The sequence below is a fragment of the Sturnira hondurensis genome, unplaced genomic scaffold, assembly GCF_014824575.4.
Source record: "Sturnira hondurensis isolate 20B ecotype Veracruz unplaced genomic scaffold, ASM1482457v3 Scaffold0025325, whole genome shotgun sequence".
Taxonomy (NCBI): Eukaryota; Metazoa; Chordata; class Mammalia; order Chiroptera; family Phyllostomidae; genus Sturnira; species Sturnira hondurensis.
In genome coordinates this window covers 339,810-357,713 of record NW_028097956.1, presented here as the reverse complement: position 1 = coordinate 357,713, position 17,904 = coordinate 339,810, and the positions used below count along the sequence as shown (strand labels likewise).

At 57.5% G+C, this 17,904-nt stretch overlaps 1 protein-coding gene across 3 annotated transcripts in view; it reads right to left on the bottom strand.

Moving 5' to 3' along the window:
• The window catches only part of AP2A2 (adaptor related protein complex 2 subunit alpha 2), a 58,334-nt gene extending 45,939 nt beyond the window's left edge, over positions 1-12,395 (bottom strand). For all 3 annotated transcript variants that reach the window (XM_037039149.1, XM_037039151.1, XM_037039152.1), the window contains exon 1: positions 12,158-12,395. In XM_037039149.1, coding sequence (XP_036895044.1) covers positions 12,158-12,224 — 67 coding nt within the window. In that variant the 5' untranslated portion in view covers positions 12,225-12,395. The remainder of the gene's footprint in view (positions 1-12,157) is intronic.
• Between the last annotated feature and the right edge of the window lie 5,509 nt (positions 12,396-17,904).

Below are 17,904 nucleotides of genomic sequence, written 5' to 3'. Positions count from 1 at the left end.
TAGTAACAGGATGGGTAGGGGGCATATGTTTTATAATTAATTACTTGAACCACATTCTTCACTTTGGGTTTATTTTAAACATTTAATTTAAAGGACAACACCGGAAGGAGAAAACGACCCAAGAAATACAGTGGAAGACCTGCCCAGTTACTTATGACAGCACCCTCTCCCTGCCTGGCTAGGAATATTCCAGCATAGGACCAACCAGCCGCCAACCCCCACCCCTGCCCTGGGCGCCTTGGAAGATCTGGTCCCCACCACAGCTGCCCCCCAACAGTCACCCACCCCACGCTCCACTGCAGGCGTCCCTCTAGCCCAGCCTCTCAGTGCGCTCCATCCACCAGGGAAGCAAACACAGACCCCCGCGCCCCGCTGGGTCTCTCTCTCCCGTCCTCACCACCTCTTGGCAGCTTCGCCCCCACCCCAGGAGCCCAGCCCTGACCCTAGCTCTCCCTCTGTGCACTTGCTCCGCAAAGCCTCCCCTGCCAAGCCAGTTCTGGGCCGACTGGCACCAAGGGTGAAACCACACACGGTCACTGGGCCTCACACTTGAAGGCCAGGGAGGCCCACGAGGTCTTCCAGCCGCTTCTGCGCCCCCAACCCACTGGAGGCTGGGGGTCTGCCCCCACCACCACCCCCGCCCGCCCCTCCGCCTCTCTCCAACCCGCCCCCAATCCACTGGAGGCCGGGGGTCTGCTCCCCCCACCACCCCCGCCTGCCCCTCCGCCTCTCCCCAACCCTCCTTCCCTTCTCCCCGGGCCTTCTCTCCCATCAGCCGGCAAACATGCTCTACGTCCCCCACTTCCCCAGGGTCCTCTCTTTTCTCACCTGGTTCAGAGCCTCCCAACTGGTCTCCTGCTTCCCCCTCCCTCCTGCCCCCCGACATCTGCCTCTCCCTCTCCCCCCAACTCCAATGTCCCAGGCTGTCTCCTAACTCCTGTTCCAGCCACACCAGCCCCCAGCCCCCCGCCCCCTGGCCAGCACACAGCACCCCTGAGCCCAGCCACCATCGAAACTGCAACCCCTGTTCCTGCTCTATTTCCCCTTGTCCTTATTTATTTATTTATTTATTTTATTTACCTCGCTAGAACGTAAGATATGTGAAAGTATTCTTATATTGCTCACTGTGCAAATGTTAATCTGAATCAACCTTTTCTTAAAAAAAGATTTTTATTTATTTACTTTTTGAGAGAAGGGAAGGGAGGGAGAAAGAGAGGGAGAGAAACATTACTGTGTGGTTGCCTCTCATGCAGCCCCTACTAGGGACCTCGCCTGCAACCCAGGCCTGTGCCCTGACTGGGAATTGAACCAGCAACCCTTTGGTTCACAGGCCCACACTTAATCCACTGAGCCACACCAGCCAGGGCTGAATTGAGCTTTAAAAAAAAATCTGCCCTGGCCGGTGTGACTCAGTGGATTGAGTACCAGACCATGAACCGAAAGGTCGCTGGTTTGATTCCCAGTCAGGGCACAGGCCTGGGTTGCGGGCCAGGTCCCCAGTAGGAGGAGAACATGAGAGGCAACAACACACTGTTTCTCCCCCTTTCTTTCTCCCTCCCTTCCCCTCTCTCTAAAAACAAATAAATAAAATCTTTAAATACAATCATACAAAAAAAACCCACCCCACCAGTTGTCCTGGATCTCTCAGGTGGGCCCCATCTAATCAGATGAGCCCTTAACTGCAGGTAACTCTGCTTGGAGGCAGGAGACACGTGGCAGGAGATATAGCTCAAGAGGTCAGAGACCCAGATCTTGAAAGGGACTCACTGGAGGTGCTCCAGAAAAGCACGAGAAGCAACGCAGGGCAGACCCGCCCTGGGAGCTGAGACCCACCGTCCCTGTCCCCACCTGGGCCTCAGCCCCAGGAGGCCACAGGAACCAGCAGCTGGCTCTACAGACGCCTGGTGAGACTCTAGGCAGGGCCCCTGCTGAGCCCGGCTGTGCGCAAGACAGGAACACTGGCTTGTCTGCTCCACTGGCCACTGAGACCTGCAGGCTCTGCCCTTGGCAGCCACCGCCCTTTCTTCCCTCCTTACAACAAAACTCCCCAGAGAGGTGAGACTCCTGTTTCCCAATCCTTCTCTCTTAACCTACCGCATCAGATTCGCTCACTCAGCCTCTTCCACGACCCACCTGCTGGCCAGCCCCTTTGTCCCCAGCACAACTGACCCAGCAGTGGGGTCAGAGGCCGCCAGGGTCCCCATGGGCTCCACCACTTCCTAGGCAGTCATGTGGCCCTGGACCCCTGATTCTCCGCTTCCCCATCCGTAAGAAAGAGACTCACAGCGCTAACCTCAAGGATTCCCATGCAGGTCAGACAAGTGCAGGGAGGGCTCCTGCCGGGAGCAGACACACCCTGGGCAGGAGAGCGCCAGGAAGCTGCAGAGGCCCTGGCATCTGTCTGGTTACTGCCTGCCCGTGCACACACCGTGGGAAGGGCCCCACCAGACAGGAGTGGAGAGAAAACCACGAGCCTGCGGACCACAAGCCAAGGGGAAGCCTCAAACCACAGGGCATCGAGCAGAGTTCCGAGGAGCACGAGCCCTCAAGAATGGGGTAAAATGAGCCCCGGACTAAAGGCTGATTTAGTCCCTCCTTGTACAGCTCAAGTTGTTTCATCCCAGAAGAACACTCAAGAATACTTAAAGAAATATAAAATATGCAAGACTGACCAGATGAAATTCACAATGTGCAACATCCAATAAAAAATTAATAGGCATGTGAACAAACAGGAAAGTGCAAGTCTTAATGAGTAGGGGAAAGTCAAACCATAAAAACAGGCCCAGAAATGACACAGGTGACAGGCTCAGGAGAGGAGGGCAGCAAACAGCACTGACTCCATTCCACAGGCTCATGAGGGTGCAGGAGACGACCAGCCGGTCAGAGGCCTGGCAACAGAAGACGGTGAAGCAGGGATGAGGCTCCCTGGGGTCCGAGGTGTGAACTCACGGAGGGACCAGCAGGGGCCATGCACCGCAAACACAGCTCAGACACTGGGCAGGGTGAACACAGAGCAAAACTGACTGGACAGGACGGGCAGCAGGAAGACGTGGGCCTGGGGCTCCCCATGGGCATGGGATCAGAGCCCCACCGGGGGAAGGGGCAGAAAAATACCTGAAAAAAATAGCTAAAGAAATAATGGCCGATTTTTCAAATCTGAAGAATACCATAAACACGCTGGTCTCAGAAGCTCAAACCCCAAGCGCAGGAAACCCGAAGACATGTACAAGGAGCATCATAAATAAAACCAACTAAAGCCAAAGAGAAGGACAGACACTCAGAGCAGTCACGAGGAAGAGCGGCCTCACGCTCAGAGACAACGGTGACCACGGGGACTCCAGCCTGAGACCAGGGCAGCGTCCCTCCTGTCCTGGGACAGAGCACAGAGGAGGCAGCCCCTCGCCCTGCCCTGTCGGCACAACCCGCGCCCACCCCGACTCGCTGCCTCCAGCCGGGCCCTGCTGCCACGTCAGTGTGGTAATCGGACGGCCACTCTGGAGCCCCCATCCTCTCACCGTGCTGGATGGGGCCGAAGCACCCCAAAGGCCTGACCCCCGCTGCAGACCGTCGCCTAAGACACCCAGGGTCACAGCCACAGCTCTTTCAACCCCCTCCAGGCAGCCTTACCCGACCCCTTCTGTGGTGCTGACAGCCCTCCCCCTCTCTCTTCCCTGCTTTATCTTCTGCGCAACAGATGGACAAGTGGGTGGAGATACAGAGACACATACGTTTCTCTCGCTTATTCTGTCTGTTCCCACAAGAGTTTAGTTCCACTTGGGGTGGTGAACACACCATACAATATACAATGACACAGTATGAAACTGTACATCTGAAACCTATATAATTTTATTAACCAGTGTCACCCCAGTAAACTGAATAAAAAAGAAAAAAAAGGACTTAGTTCTGAAAGCGCTAAATTCTGAAACCAGTGAAACACCAGAGCCCAGAATAATCCTGGCTCGCAGCAGGCACTCAACAGATTTCTCAAATGAATGAACAAATTGTACAATTACGTCAGGAAATATCTGATATAACTGAGCAGACGAGTCAGAAACACAAAAACAAATTCTAATATACACACACCTTCAAAACACTCTTGGGGTTGCATCAAAACTACAGCAAACATTAAGAACATTATAGCTCAGTAGACTGAGCACGGGCTTGCAAACCAAAGGATCAAGGTTCGAATCCCAATCAGGGCACATGCCTGGGTTGCAGGCCAGTTCCCAGCAGGGGAAGCACAAGAGGCAACCACACACTGATATTTCTCTCCCGGCTCTCCTTCCCTCCCCTTCTAAAGATAAATAAACAAAATTTAAAAAAAGAACATTAATCACACAAGCCCTGGCTGATGTAGCTCAGTAGACTGAGTGCTAGCCTGTGAACCAAAGGGTCGTGGGTTCAATTCCCAGTCAGGGCACAGACCTAGGCTAGGAGCCGGGTCCCAGTTGGGGACACGTGAGATGCAACCACACATTGATGTTTCTCTCTCTCTCTCTTTCCTCCTCCCTTCCCCTCTCTCTGAAAGTAAATACATTCAATCTTTTTAAAAAAGAACATCACACGAACAACTGGCTTCTGGACTACTCACTGAAACCAGCCTGATGCGAGACCCACAGAAACGCCACCCCGAAGAGTCCACATCAGACCACATCAGCACCGACAGAAGAGCACCTCTGTCCCCGAGACCAGCGTCCTCACAGGGAAGCCGTACCCCTCCCCTGGACCTCCATCTTTCAGAAAGGCCAGCCCTCGGCAATGCATGTCTGGGCGCCAAAGGACTAGGCACCTGGGGAGGCTGGCAGTGCAGCCCCACCCAAGGACAACCCAAATGGTGGTCAGGCAAGGAGGCAACCAGGGTCTGAGACAGCCAAGGACAGACGACACCAGCTGGCTGAGGGAGACGCCTGGAGGAGGCAGCTGTCACCCCGCATCCACGCCGCTTGGCAGGACTCAGCCACAGAGGGCTGACGCTCCCCAGCTCCATGAGGCTCAAAGCCAGGCTCTGGCCTGGCTGTACTGCACACAGCCAAAATCAAAGCTTCAGAATTGTATTGATCATAGCAATAAATGCAACCCAAAAGTGTTCCAAAAATGTTTGCTGAATTTTTTTTTGTCTCGTTTTTTGCTGTACTTTTTCTATTGGCTGTTTTAAAAGAAATTCAACACAAATTCAGTGCCATTTTTAATGCTGTTTAAGCTGTAACAGAAACACGTAACTGCTCTCTCAACCACAGCCATGAAGGAAGGCTGGCCACAGAAAACGTGAAACACAAACCCCAATGCAGCACACAGGGCGCGGGAGCGCACGTACTTTAGACGCCCGCACGGAGCACCAAGGCCTCATGACACCCTCCTGTCACCACCCGAAGGGACTTGAAAGGTAAGAAAAACACCTTACAACATGACACAGAAACCAGGCTTGAAAGCTGGCCTCCAGTTTCAGCATTTCCACACCCAGCAGAGGACCACCAGAGCCAGGGGCAGCGGGGAAGAAAGGCCAGCTCCCCGGCCCCAAGGACAGGTGGCCGCTGGACCAGTATGACTCTCACTGGGTGTACCCCCCTGGCCCGCAGCGCCAGCGGGCGAAGGTGAGCAAACAGGGAACAGAATCGGGGTCTGGCTGAACCCCCAGGAAGCATTTAGGACCCCACTGCCCACACACTCATTACTGGAGGATGGTGGCCCACCTCTCTGTCCACAGGCTGAAGGAAACTCATGAAGCGCAGGCTGGAAGTGACATGTGAAAGCAGGCGGGGCAGCATTTCAACTCTACCTGGCGGCCACGACAGCACCATGGCCGAGGCTGGGACGCCCTCCCTTCCCGGCACATGCACCGCATGGGCCCAGCTCCACGTCCCGGGGGAGCACTGGCCGCACCTGCACGCCCTCCTCGCCCTCTGCATCCAGCCAGCCTGCCAGCACTCCGGGCCAGAGCACACGCACTGGTTCTGCTCAGCCTCAGCCCCAGCCCCAGGGGAGCACCGAGCTGAACCTCTGTGCCCAGAAAGTCTTCTCGCTGCAGTGGCACAGGCTGCCTGCACCACGCTTCCACCACGTCCACTTTCACACCAAAGCCAGAAAGACGTGTGAAAAGGCAAACGCCAGCATCAGCCAACACATCCAGCTCTGTCCTGGAAGCCTTGGGCACCACGTGACCTCTGTCCTCCTACAGCAGCCGCGGGGAGGCACTCACCCCATGCTCCACTCACCGTGCCTGACAGCAGCCATCCCCTCTGGAGCTCCTACCTGTGGGGTCTCACTCTCAAGCCTCCATGCTCCTGGGTCCAGCCTGACCATGCTGACCGGCCAGGGGCAGGACTGCAGGGGCCATGCCTGCATCCCTCTGACCAGACACACTTCCACTGAACAGAACACGTAACAAGGCCACAGGCTAACAGGAAGTACCCCAAAGTCTGACCTGGGACCACCTCCTACAGAGGCCTCTGCCCCTCGTGTGCTCTCCCACTCCCTGTGCCTTCCCTCCAGCTCTTGCCAAATCAGAGAACCCCCGGGGCAAGGGCCCACCTCAACCACCCCATGTGTGCCCAGGGGTCCTGCACACAGGAGGCACTCCGTCACAGGGAAGGTACATGTCTGAGCCCCTGAGGTGCCATTTCCCTGACCCCCACACAGTAGGCCCCAAAGCAGGCCCAGATGCATCCCGGATCTAAAACCCAGAGCCCCACTTATTCCAGAATGCAAACACACACAGACTCCAGGGGAGCACAGTGCACAGCCCCCACCTGTCAACCCGCTGTGGCATCCTGGAAGCAAGCACACCCTCAGAAATGCCACCAGCCAGGGAGGCTGCACGGAGCTTTGGGGCAGTGCACAGCCAGCTCTCGGTGAAATGAGTTCACCAGGGACTTACAGAAAAAGATACTTAGTTTTTAGAGCACTCCAAGTTTTGAAATTTGAGCCATGGGAGGACAGCCTCATCCCAAGAACCTGCAAAAACGAGCTGGGGAAATCCCGAGGAGCTCAGGGCTGCCCGACTCAGGGGCTGACACAGGAGCCACACCAACCTCCATTGGGGTCAGGGCAAACCCCACAAGCCTCCCCTCTGGTCTGCCTCTACTCAAAGTTTCGGAAGCCAGGGAAACACCGTTTAATCCACATGGGCAGCCTTCCCAACAACTCCGCAACTTCAGAATCTGATACAGCCTGCTGCCAAAAAGCCAGAATGAAAATCATTTCAAGAGGAAAGGAAAGCAGTTATAGGTGAATGGCATGAGAAGACACTTATCACCAGGACACATCAACTTGTCACAAAAGACTGACTGCCCCCTTCAGGGGAGCCAGAAGGGACACTGGAAGACACATGGACAGTTCCTAGAAGCAGCAGCCATCGGCCTCGGCAGGAAAACTCAACCTGGACCAAGCCCTTCCTTCCTCCTCCGCCTGGAGGCCCGTCTCTCTGCTTACCCTCCGTCACATACTTCCTTAATCAGTTTCTAAGAAATACAGATTGTGCATGAGAATGCAAAAGAAAATATGCCAGAAGAGCATTCTTTTTCAAAAAGTCAGCATTTTCAAACTGTACAGTCAAGACTAAAATGAACCTTACACTTTTTTAAACTTCAAAAATTACAAAAAAGACTGACAAACTCTGATCAAGTACCAACTTTAATTTTTACACTGAAGTTTAAGCTGAATTTACATTTTTATGTTCAGTTTCTCCACGTCCAATTTCTGATTCAGAAGAAATGGATTTTTGCCCTGGCCTGTGTAGCTCAGCTGGCCCTGCAACCAAAAGGCTGTGGGTTCAGTTCCTGGTCAGGGTGCATATGATTGATCCCTGACCTGTACGGGAGGCAGCCGACCAATGTTTCTCTCTCTCCTTTCTGTTCTCCCTTCCTTTCTTTCCAAAAGCAACTCTTTTAAATGTCCTTGGGCAAGGATAAAGAAAAAGAAATGGGTTCTATGAACAAATAACGTTTTTAACTTCAGGCATGCTGAAGTACGATGCAAAGGCTGCCAGATCCAGCAGAGCTGACAGACCCGAAAGGAACCAAGCGCTGTGTGGCGCGCACAAGGGCAGCGCGGAGGGGCACTCCACCAGCTCGCCAGAGCGCCTGCGCAAAATCCCACGTCGCCCCGAGAAGTGGGGACTTCAGGTTTCTGCCAAATGGCTAAGTACAGCTTTGCACTGTTTCCCTTCACCTGAGTGGGTGCCTGGAGGGATTCGGTAAAACGCCTCCCTGCGCAGAGCGGGCGGGATGTATCTATCCGTGCAGCCCAGCCCTGCACTGCAGCCCGAGAGGACGAGGGCAATTTCCTGCCCACTGAAGGGTCTCAGAAGACCAGGGAACCCGCGCTTCCTCTGAGGTCCTGACGATCCCGCAGGCAATTCTGAGCGCGACAACGCTGCTACCACGTTGCATACTGTCGAGGATGCTCGGGCGCTGACATGCCCATCAATGGCAATGCACAAAGACAAGCCTCGGCTGACTGTCCCGACATGGTTTGAGCTACGCAGGTCCTCTTCTTCATGGGTTTTGTCTCAGTGCACGTACAGCCTGCCCTCCGTGTCCCCAGGTTCCACATCCACAGCTGGGACTCACTGGATGTGCCCACTGCGCACTGATCTATGCCATTTACAGAGGGGACTTGAGCGCCCGTGGATTTTGGTCTCCACAGGGTCCTGGAACCAACGCCCTCAGACACTGAGGGACCTGCAGTCACGTTTCTGGGGAATCAAAAGCTACATGCAGATCTGCAACTGCACACGGCTCGGCCCCATGACCCTCACACTTCAAGGACCGACTGCACATGGCTCTCCTCCAACACATCACATGCAATAACAAACGATGTTCCAAAGTCACTGAACAAACAGCAAATAACCATTACTTTCCCGGGGTCAGCAGCTCTGTCATTTTCTTTGAGACTGCTTGAACAGAGTGCCACTGTGGGCAGCCCAGAAGGACCCCGAGGGCACTGTGCTGAGCGAGAAGAGCATCTCAACACGGTGCATGCTGCCCAGCACACCGGAGGTGGGATGTGAGGACCAGGACAGGCTGCGAGAGGACTGGCCACATGGGGTAGCACAGGGGGCTCTGCGATGATGGAACAGCTCTGTGTCTTGGTGGAGTAGGAGCTCCGTGAAGCTACCCATGGGAGGAACATGTGGGCCGACACACGCACCCCTGCAGCAGCCTGGGGGAAGTGTGAGCAGGCCCGGTGGCCGCACCGGGGTCACTCTCCTGGTGCTGACACCATAGTGTAATGGGAGATGTCTACCTCAGAGGAGGTGGAGTGGAAGGCCCTCCCTGTCCATTTCTCACAACACGCTATGAATCTATATTTGCTTCAAATTAAAGAATTATTCAAAGCCCTGACTGGTGTGCCTCAGTGGGTTGGGCATCATTTCATACACCGAAAGGTTGTGAATTCAAATCCCAATCAGGCCACGTGCCTGGGTTGTGAGCTAGGTCCCCGGTTGGAGGTGTGTGACAGGCAACCGATCAATGTGTCTCTCACCCACCAGTGTTTCTCTCTCTTTCTCCCTCCCTTCCCCTGCCTAAAAAAAATAAATAAAATTTAAAAACAGAAGTATTTAAAAACTGGGACGAAATAAAAAGAGCACAGTTTTTTAATGCCAGTAAGGAGAGAGAGAAACAGCTCGCTAACTCCCACACACTGAGCTCACATGAGCTGAATTCAGTGGCCTCTGGGCTGCAGTCGATCAGGAAGGATCGAGTTTGTTCTGAGGCACTGAACTGGTTTGCTACCTGTGCCACGAAAGCAGGAGGAGCCAGGTCCCTGCTGCCCACACTGGGCAGTGTCCTGTCCTTCGCAGTCGGCCGGAAGCAGGCTGCAGGCACAAAGTGCACACCATCAGGGCAGCTCCTAAAGGTCCTAAAGGGGAAGTCTGAGCAAATGATGCAGAACGGTGGAAGGGAGTTGCGACTCCGCGAAGTCGGAAGGCACCGAAGACCTCAGAGGTTCTTCAGTTCCACAGCCACCCCTCTGTCAGCTGAGGAAACCGAGGCTCAGTGCCCAGTGGCAGCGGGTCATAGAGCCCAGCGCCTTGAGGCCAGCTTGGCGCCCACTCTCCAGAACCTGGCACTGGGGTCACCCCCACCAGGAAACAGCATGTACGCAGCACTGGAGACAGGAGGTGGAGGGGCAGGGGGCAGACCCTCTCCCCGCCACAGGGGCATCAAGCTCAGGCCAGCTCTGGCTGGGTTCCTTGCCAACCCCGGGCCCGGCCACCTACCCACACTTGTTTAGACGCTGACGCCCCTGCTGTCCACACAGGACTTGGCCCTCTGCCTGCCCTTCACACAGTGTCGGCCTGAGAGCCATCTCCTCAGGGACATCTCACCTGTCTGTTCCTCTCCTCGGCACATGCCTCATGCCAGACACTGTGCGAGCCAGGGGAAGGTGACAAGCAGGACAGACGCCGTCCCACTTATGGAGCTCAGGGGGCGGGGCGCAGCACCCCAGGCTGGCCTGGAAGGGAAGGCACAGTGCTGCAAGTGAGGGGACAGTGGCCGGGCAGCGAGGCCGGGCACGCGCTTCTGGGGAAGAGACCTGCCCAGCCCCCCGTGAGGTCTAGGCAGCCCTCCTTACATCAGCTCCTTGGGGGAACAGACTGTCTTATTCACTGCTCTACACTGGGGGCTCTCAGCACGGACAACTCTGCCCCACAGGGCAGTGTCTGGACACATTTTTGGTTGTCACGACAGAAGCATCTGGTGTCAAGGTGGGGATGCTACTAAGCACAGGACCGGCCGGAATGTCCACAGGGCGGCAGTGGAGAAAGGCGGGTCTGCAGTCAGTCGACAAGCGCCTTCTAGTCGAATGCAGACCTCGCACGGAGCACAGGCCTGTGGCCGGCCAGCTGGGAGGGCCAGCGAGTTTCCACATCGGCACCCTGCCCGATGAGTCTCTCTTCCAAGGTGAAGGACAGACTCACAGCTAAGTTAGGGCTGCTGAGGGGTCCCCTGAAGCAGCAGCGCACACACACAGCTTTATAAGACGCATGAGAAATAAGACGATGGTTTTCTTGGAAATCAGGATCCAAAGCAAAGGGAGAGAGAAAGAAGAGTACTGCCATCCTTGCAAAAGCACCCAAGGTGTGTTTCCACAGCCATTTCTAGCAGAGCAAGGGAGGGGATGGGGGCCGGAGCCGCCCAGTGGGAGTCCTGCACCCCAGCAGAAGGAGCAGAGGTTTCACACCTTCTTCAACACATATCTTAGTTCCAGCCCTGTCTGGTGTGGCTCAGTGGGTTGAGTGCCAGACTGGGAACCAAAAGGTTGTTGGTTCGATTCCCAGTCAGGGCACATGCCTGGGTTTCAGGCCTGGTCTCCAGTAAGGGGGCGCGCGAGAGGCAACCGCACACTGATGTTTCTCTCCCTCTCTCCCTCCCTTCCCCTCTGTCTGAAAATAAAGTCTTAAATACACACACACACACACACACACACCCCTTAGTCCTAGAGCAATAGACAAAGTCACATGGCTTTGTGTTCACATTTCCAATTAAACGTAAGGCACAGCCTCTGAAAACCAACAGGGGTGTCTGCACACCAAGACCAAACTTACTGGGAGCAGGCTCTACCCACCGGCCCTGGTCGCCCCGCCTTGGGGTGGGTGTTCCCACGCTGAGGGTACACTCCGGGCCCCGAGCCAGGCGGCGGGCGGAGCAGCGTCCCCAAAGCCACCCCGGCCCCGGCCCAGGCCCACCGTGGGGTCTCCCTGCGGAGCGAGCCGCTCCCCCACTCCCACAGCGAAAGCCCACGCTGCTGCGGTTAAAGGCTCCATTACCAGGAACGCGGGGACGGCTCGGCGATGACATCATGCTGGGGAGGGGCGCCTTCGCCGGAGCCCCTCGCGCGGCCACAGGCGCCCGCCGCCCAGTCCCAGCCCCTGGCCCTGCCTGCACCCCCGACTCGCCGCCCCGCCCCCCGGGTCTGCACCCCCGCCCTCGGACCCCCGCCCCCGGACCCCCGCCCTCTAGGTCCACGCCCCCGCGACACTCGCCCTCAAAGTCCGCACCCCCGGACCTCCGCCTTCGAGGTCGGCACCGCCGGACCCCGGGCCTGCGACCCGGGCCCTCCGCCTTCCAGGTCCGCACCCCCCGACCCCGGACCCGCGCCCCCCGGACCCCCGCGCCCCTAGGCCTCCGCCGCCGCCGCCGCCGCCACTCACAGTTGCGGATGTCGGAGATGAAGACGGCCAGACCCCGCATCCCGTCCCCCTTGGACACGGCCGGCATCTTCGGGCCCCGGGGAGCTGGAGCTGCCTGGGTTGACAAGCCTGGGGGAGCAACGGGCAGCGGGCAGCGGGCAGCGGGCAGCGGGGAGCGGGGAACGCCGCCGCCCGAGGAGCTGCCTCAGCCCGAGACACCTCAGGCTCCCAGTGCCGCTCTCAGGGCGCCGCCGCCGCGCGCGCGCACGTACGCACGCTCGCGCGGCCGCGCCGCGGGGGCGAGCACGTTGAGGGAGGGAGTGTGATGTTAGGCGCGGGGGCGCCCCCTGCGGGCCGGCGTCGTGGGCGGATCCGCGCAGGGAGCCACGGGCTCGGACTGCCAGGCCCCTACCACCTGCCCGGACCCGGCCTCGCCCCGTCCCAGCTGTGTGGCAGCTGGCTGCCCGCCTAGGGGGGCCGGTGGGCATGCAGAGCTCCGAGCCCCTGGTGCTCTTGGCCCCAGCTATGCAGAGCCAGGCCCTGAAGTGACAGGACTGCTCACCCCCACCCCACGACAGCATCAGGCGACCACAGGACCCCGTCTATACAATCTGATCTCTCGCTGCCCAGCCGGGGCCCTTTGCCACTGCAGCCACCACAGGCCCGTGCACCCCAGGGAGGCAGAGGCAGAGGCCAGCCCGGGGGCCCACACTGCAGCACACTGCAGGGGCCTTGGCCAGCCTGGACACCCTGGGAGTCTGTTTGGATAGCAGGTGGCCCTGCCAAGCCCTCTTTTGTGAAGCCAGATGGCTTTAAAGAGGAGGTTCCCTCTGAGTCATCTGGACCCTGAACCTGGAAATGTCCCAAACCCACCAGTGAGACCTGTCCCACCCTGACTCACTTCCTCACCGGGAGAGGTCAAGCCTGGATGGACCCTCCCAGGAAGAGGAAGGGGCAGGTCCCTCCTGAAAACAAGGCACCCCACCCAGGCTCTGGACCTCCAGGACCCCTGGGGGAAACTGGAACCTGTGGAGACCCAAATCCTTATAAGACAGCAATTCTACCAACTTCCAAGACCTCCCAAACAGCTGGGCCCACGAAGGGCTCCCGGGAGGAGAGGAGATCCCCAGGCCCTGCATTCCCACAGTGGGAGCTAACACTACCATGGCCAGGCCAGGGAGCTTAACAAAGCAGACCCCTATCCACTCCCAGCAGCCAGAGACCCTCAAGGAGCCTGGACAGAGCGCCGGCCCAGCCTGAGGGAGAGGGCTTCTTGGAGGAGGGGCTTGGGTCTGGGCAGGCATCTACTTTCCGTGGTGACTGGGCTTCCCAAGCCTCCTGGGAAGTGTGTGTGTGTGTGTGTGTGTGTGTGTGTGTGTGTGTATGTGTGTCTGGCAGGGGTGGGGGGCAGTCTCAGGACCCGAGGGGAGACACAGGCAGTGCAGACAAGCCCTTCAGATTGACTATCACCATCCGGCTTTGGGCCCAAGGCCACTGAGCCGTCCCAGACCATGGGTGCTTCTCTGAGACGCCAGGCCTCTTGAGTACCTGTGCAATGCTTAGGAAGTTTCACTTCTTAAACCGTGTGAACTGGACATCTGTTACATTTTAGCCACTTGTAGTCCCAGCACAGTTCCCAAGGGCGGGAGGGGAGCCAACGTCCCTCTCCACTGGGAGGTGAGGGCCCCACAGATGGGTGCTCAACACTTGGACGGAGGAGGAAATGAAGCCTGGAGCCTGCAGCGTGAGTGGGCCGTGCTTGGCTCTGACCAAGACCTGAGCCCACTCAGGCCTCCTGTGGGGTCTACGAGTGACTCAGCTTCCATGATGGGTTTCAAACAGTGACCCTTCTAGGAAATCAGGGTGGCAGCCTGGTCCAGGTGCATGGCTAGTGGCCCTGAGCACCCATGCCTGTTCAGGGACACGGAGGTGGCAGTCCTCGGCACCTGGTGGCTACCTGTGGTCCCCAGGGATGACGTACTTGGGGAAGGCCAACCTCTAGGGACCAAGCGCATCCTGGGCGTGGACCCCAGGCAGCAGAAGGAATTCAAGAATTCTGTGGGGGTCAGGTGCTTCGAGGGAAGCTGGATCTGAAGGAGAGTGAGGAGTTAAGGTCCCTAACCGCTCATGTGACAGTGACCAGAGAGGCCTGTGACTGCAGATGTCATCTCACAGCCACAGAGCTGAGCCCAAAGCCACACACACAGCTGGATTTGGATGATTGTGAAATAGCCACAGACATTGAACCCGAGGCCTCGCCACGTCTTATGGGAACCCTGGCGTGCTGGTGGGGCATGTGGGGGGCCCAGGGAATTGCAATGCCATAGAAAGGGCAACTTAGGGGTTCCTGGGGGAAGACCCTGACCCCTACTTCCCAAGGGCCCCCAGTCAGCCTTCCCCCATTGGATGAAGGTGTCCCCACAGTTGAAGACCCCGTAATGACACCCAATGAAGGAGTTACTTTGTAAGAGAAAACTCAGTTGCCCTCAAAGCCCCATGGCTGGCTCCGTCCTCTGAGACCCGGAGAGTCTGGCCCCAGCGCAGAGCTGTACCCGGATGGGGAGGGCCGAGCCCTGCTGGCTGCAGGAAGTTCAGTTTACATCCTGCAGAGCTTGTATGGGACAGAGTCCCAGGGAGCTGGCCTCAGACAGCCGGCCACCTGGGTCAGCTGGGCCACTTGGGCAGCTGACAGCCTGGAGGCCTGTCAGGGTGGCCCGGTTTCAACAAGGCTGAGATGCCAGTAATTCCTAGATGCAGTGCAGAGAAAGGGACTGGGAGATCGGCCGCCTCCCACAGACGGGCCGTCTGCGGTGGAGGGGTCGGCAGGGCCGGCCCCTCTGAGCTGGGAGTAAGGACCTGGCCCTGGCCTCTGCTTGGCACGTGGACGGCCATCTTCCCTCCATGCTCCTCTTTCTGTCCCAGTTCCCCCTCTTTCTAAGGGTGTGAGTCAAGTCAGATTCGGAGCCCACCCTCCCCACTGCAAATGCCTCTCATTTCCATCTGCAACTACCCTGTTTCCAAACACGGCCACATCCTGGGGTGCTGGGGGGAAGGACTTCAACACGTGAGCTTTCAGGGGGTACAGTTCAACCCCTGATGGATGATAAGGCGAGCAGATCTGGGGCCTGAGTTTGAGTGCCTGCCCCCTTCCACCCCACCTACTTGGGACAGGGCTCCATTTCCAGCCACAAGGGCGAGCGCCGTATCATCCACCACACTAGCCCGCAGGCCACCCACGTTTACACCGCAGTGGCTAGGGGCTCCGCTTCATTCTGCCAACCCAGGGGCCTGGGGCATGTCGGGACGTCCCTCATCTCGTGCTGTGGTTTGTCATCAAGACCACCTCACATCCATCTGCCTGGCGGGGTCAAAGAGACTTAGCAAGTGCTGTCAATCACGGGTAAACAGCCACAGGAGCAGGTAGCCGGTGACCCCAACCAGCAGAGGCGCAGGAGACAGCGACAAAAGCCCTGCCGCCCCCGGAACGCGGCCAGCTCGGGCATCCTGTTCACCCGCAGGGCAGTGACCAGGACCTCCCGTGTCCCTGAGTTACCCGTTGAAAAATACACCCCTTGACCTTAAAGGCCAGACTAGCCATGTCAGCAGCTGGCCAGCAGGCCATCACCAAATGGGCCTGGCGGTTCGGGGCGTTTTCTGGCCAGGGCTGCCCGCACAGGCCAGCCACCTCCACCCACTGCAGCGCCCCCTCTGAGGCCTGGGGAAGCTGATGGAACGTACGCTACTTGGGGACCAGCCTGAGAAAAAATGCTTTAGGAGAGAAAACTCACCTAAAAACATCCACTTCCAGGGCCACCGTAACAGTGACCACAGACTGGTGGCTTCTCTCCCCATTCTGGAGGCCAGAAGTTCAAGATCAAGGTGCTAACAAGGTCAGTTCCCCCGAGGCTCTGTAGGAGACGATTCCTTTCCTCTCACTTCTGGTGGCCCTGTGACCCCAGTTCCGCCCCATCAGCTCATGTCCCCACCCCCCCGTGTCCGTGTGCCAAAGTTCTCCATCTCTTTTTTTATTTTATTTTTTATATTCAGAGAGAGAAGGAGGGAGAGAGGGAGAGAAACATCTATTGGTTGCCTCTCACACACCCCCAACCAGGAACCTGGCCCACAACCCAGGCGTGTACCCTGACTGGGAATAGAACCAGAGACCTTTGGTTCACAGGACAACACCCAACCCACTGAGCCACCCCAGCCAGGGCTCCATCTGGTTTCTTTCATAAGCATCCCATTCAGTGCATTCAGGGCTCACCCTAAGTGCGAGATGGTCTCATCCCAGCTTCCCCAATGACATCTGCAGAGATCTTCTTGTCCAACAAGCTGACCTTCACAGGTGCCACAGTTTGGGGACATGCTGAGCCTTTTGAGGTCCACCACTCACCCCACTAGAGCCACCAAGAAATGCTGCCTGTTCAACCACAGCAACACGCACACCGTCCTTCCCCTTTGGGACAGGGTGCATGAAGGCTGGTTATAGAATGATGAGGAGCATGAAACCTATGACTGACTCCACGCAGCACAGTCCTGTGCAGGGCCACCTGCTCGTCGCAGATGCCCACTTTGGGGCCCAGCACCTGCCCGGCTGCTGACCAGACACCTACACGCTGAGCAGCACTCAAGGCCGGAGTCACAGGCATCCCTGGCCAAGGCCAGATGGGCTGGTGGGGCCACATGTGGGACACAGACAGAAAATCTGCTGTGCTGGCCCTGGAGCTCGATCCCGAAGCTTCCGCTGAGTGAGCACACCCACTGCCTGTCCCCTCACGCTCTGGACTTTGCTTATCCCAGCACCTAGAGAGGATGTCTCCATCTGTGGGGGCGGCCAGCGGCGAGACTCAGCAGCAGGAAATCCTGACGTGCGCTTCTCTTCCTGGGCTTCCGGCCTCAAGACCGGAATGTTTTGGGGCCCAGGAGTGACAGGATGCTGCCAGTGATAGTGGTCTGGGCCCTGCCCCTGGGGCAACCCTCGGCCAAGGCCTCCCTGACAAAAGAAGTCACAGTGGCCCCTGCCGGGAAGGGTCTTGGCTTCTGCCAGCTCTTCGCAAAGGAGAGGCCCAGGGCGGCCTCCAAGCCTGGGGACCCCACCCTCCTCACAGGCCAGGAGCAATGGCCTGCTGGCAGAAGACACAAGCCCAGGCCCCAGGAGGCCCACAGCCACAAGCTGTGGGGTGTTCTTGCATGGTCAACCACGTAATGGGCTCCCCATAGTAACTCAGGGACGCCATAGTGGCTGTCCTGGACAGGCAATGTCAGGGTGGGGACCCTCAGTGGCCAGGTCCCTCAGTGGCACCCCACCTGGAGCGGGGTGCTCCAGCCCTGCGGTGTCCCCAGACCATGGAAGGTCCGGCAGCAGGAAGGTATGTCTCTACAGGCCCCCTGGCTCCACGGGGGATGTCCCTGCCTTTGTCCTCTAGTGTCCACTGCAGATAGGTGGGGAGAAGGAGGAGCCCATGTGAGGACGGGCTGGACCGGGGCTCGCATCTTGGAGCCTGGACCTCTGCCTGGGCACCCACCCCTCACGAGCCCTGGTGGGCAGGCTGCTCCACAAGCCAGAAAACCTAGACAAGGGGCTTGGACTCAGATTTAAACTAAAGTTAAACAATTAGGATTCATTGATGTTGTCAACTCAAAACCTAATTTCTTGAACCTGTTAAGTTTAATTTTACAAACCCTGTTAGTCCCTTTAAAAGCCTAACAGAATTTAAAGTCATTTTTAAGAGGCCTTTGCATCCTATTTGGTCCCATCCATAAAGTCA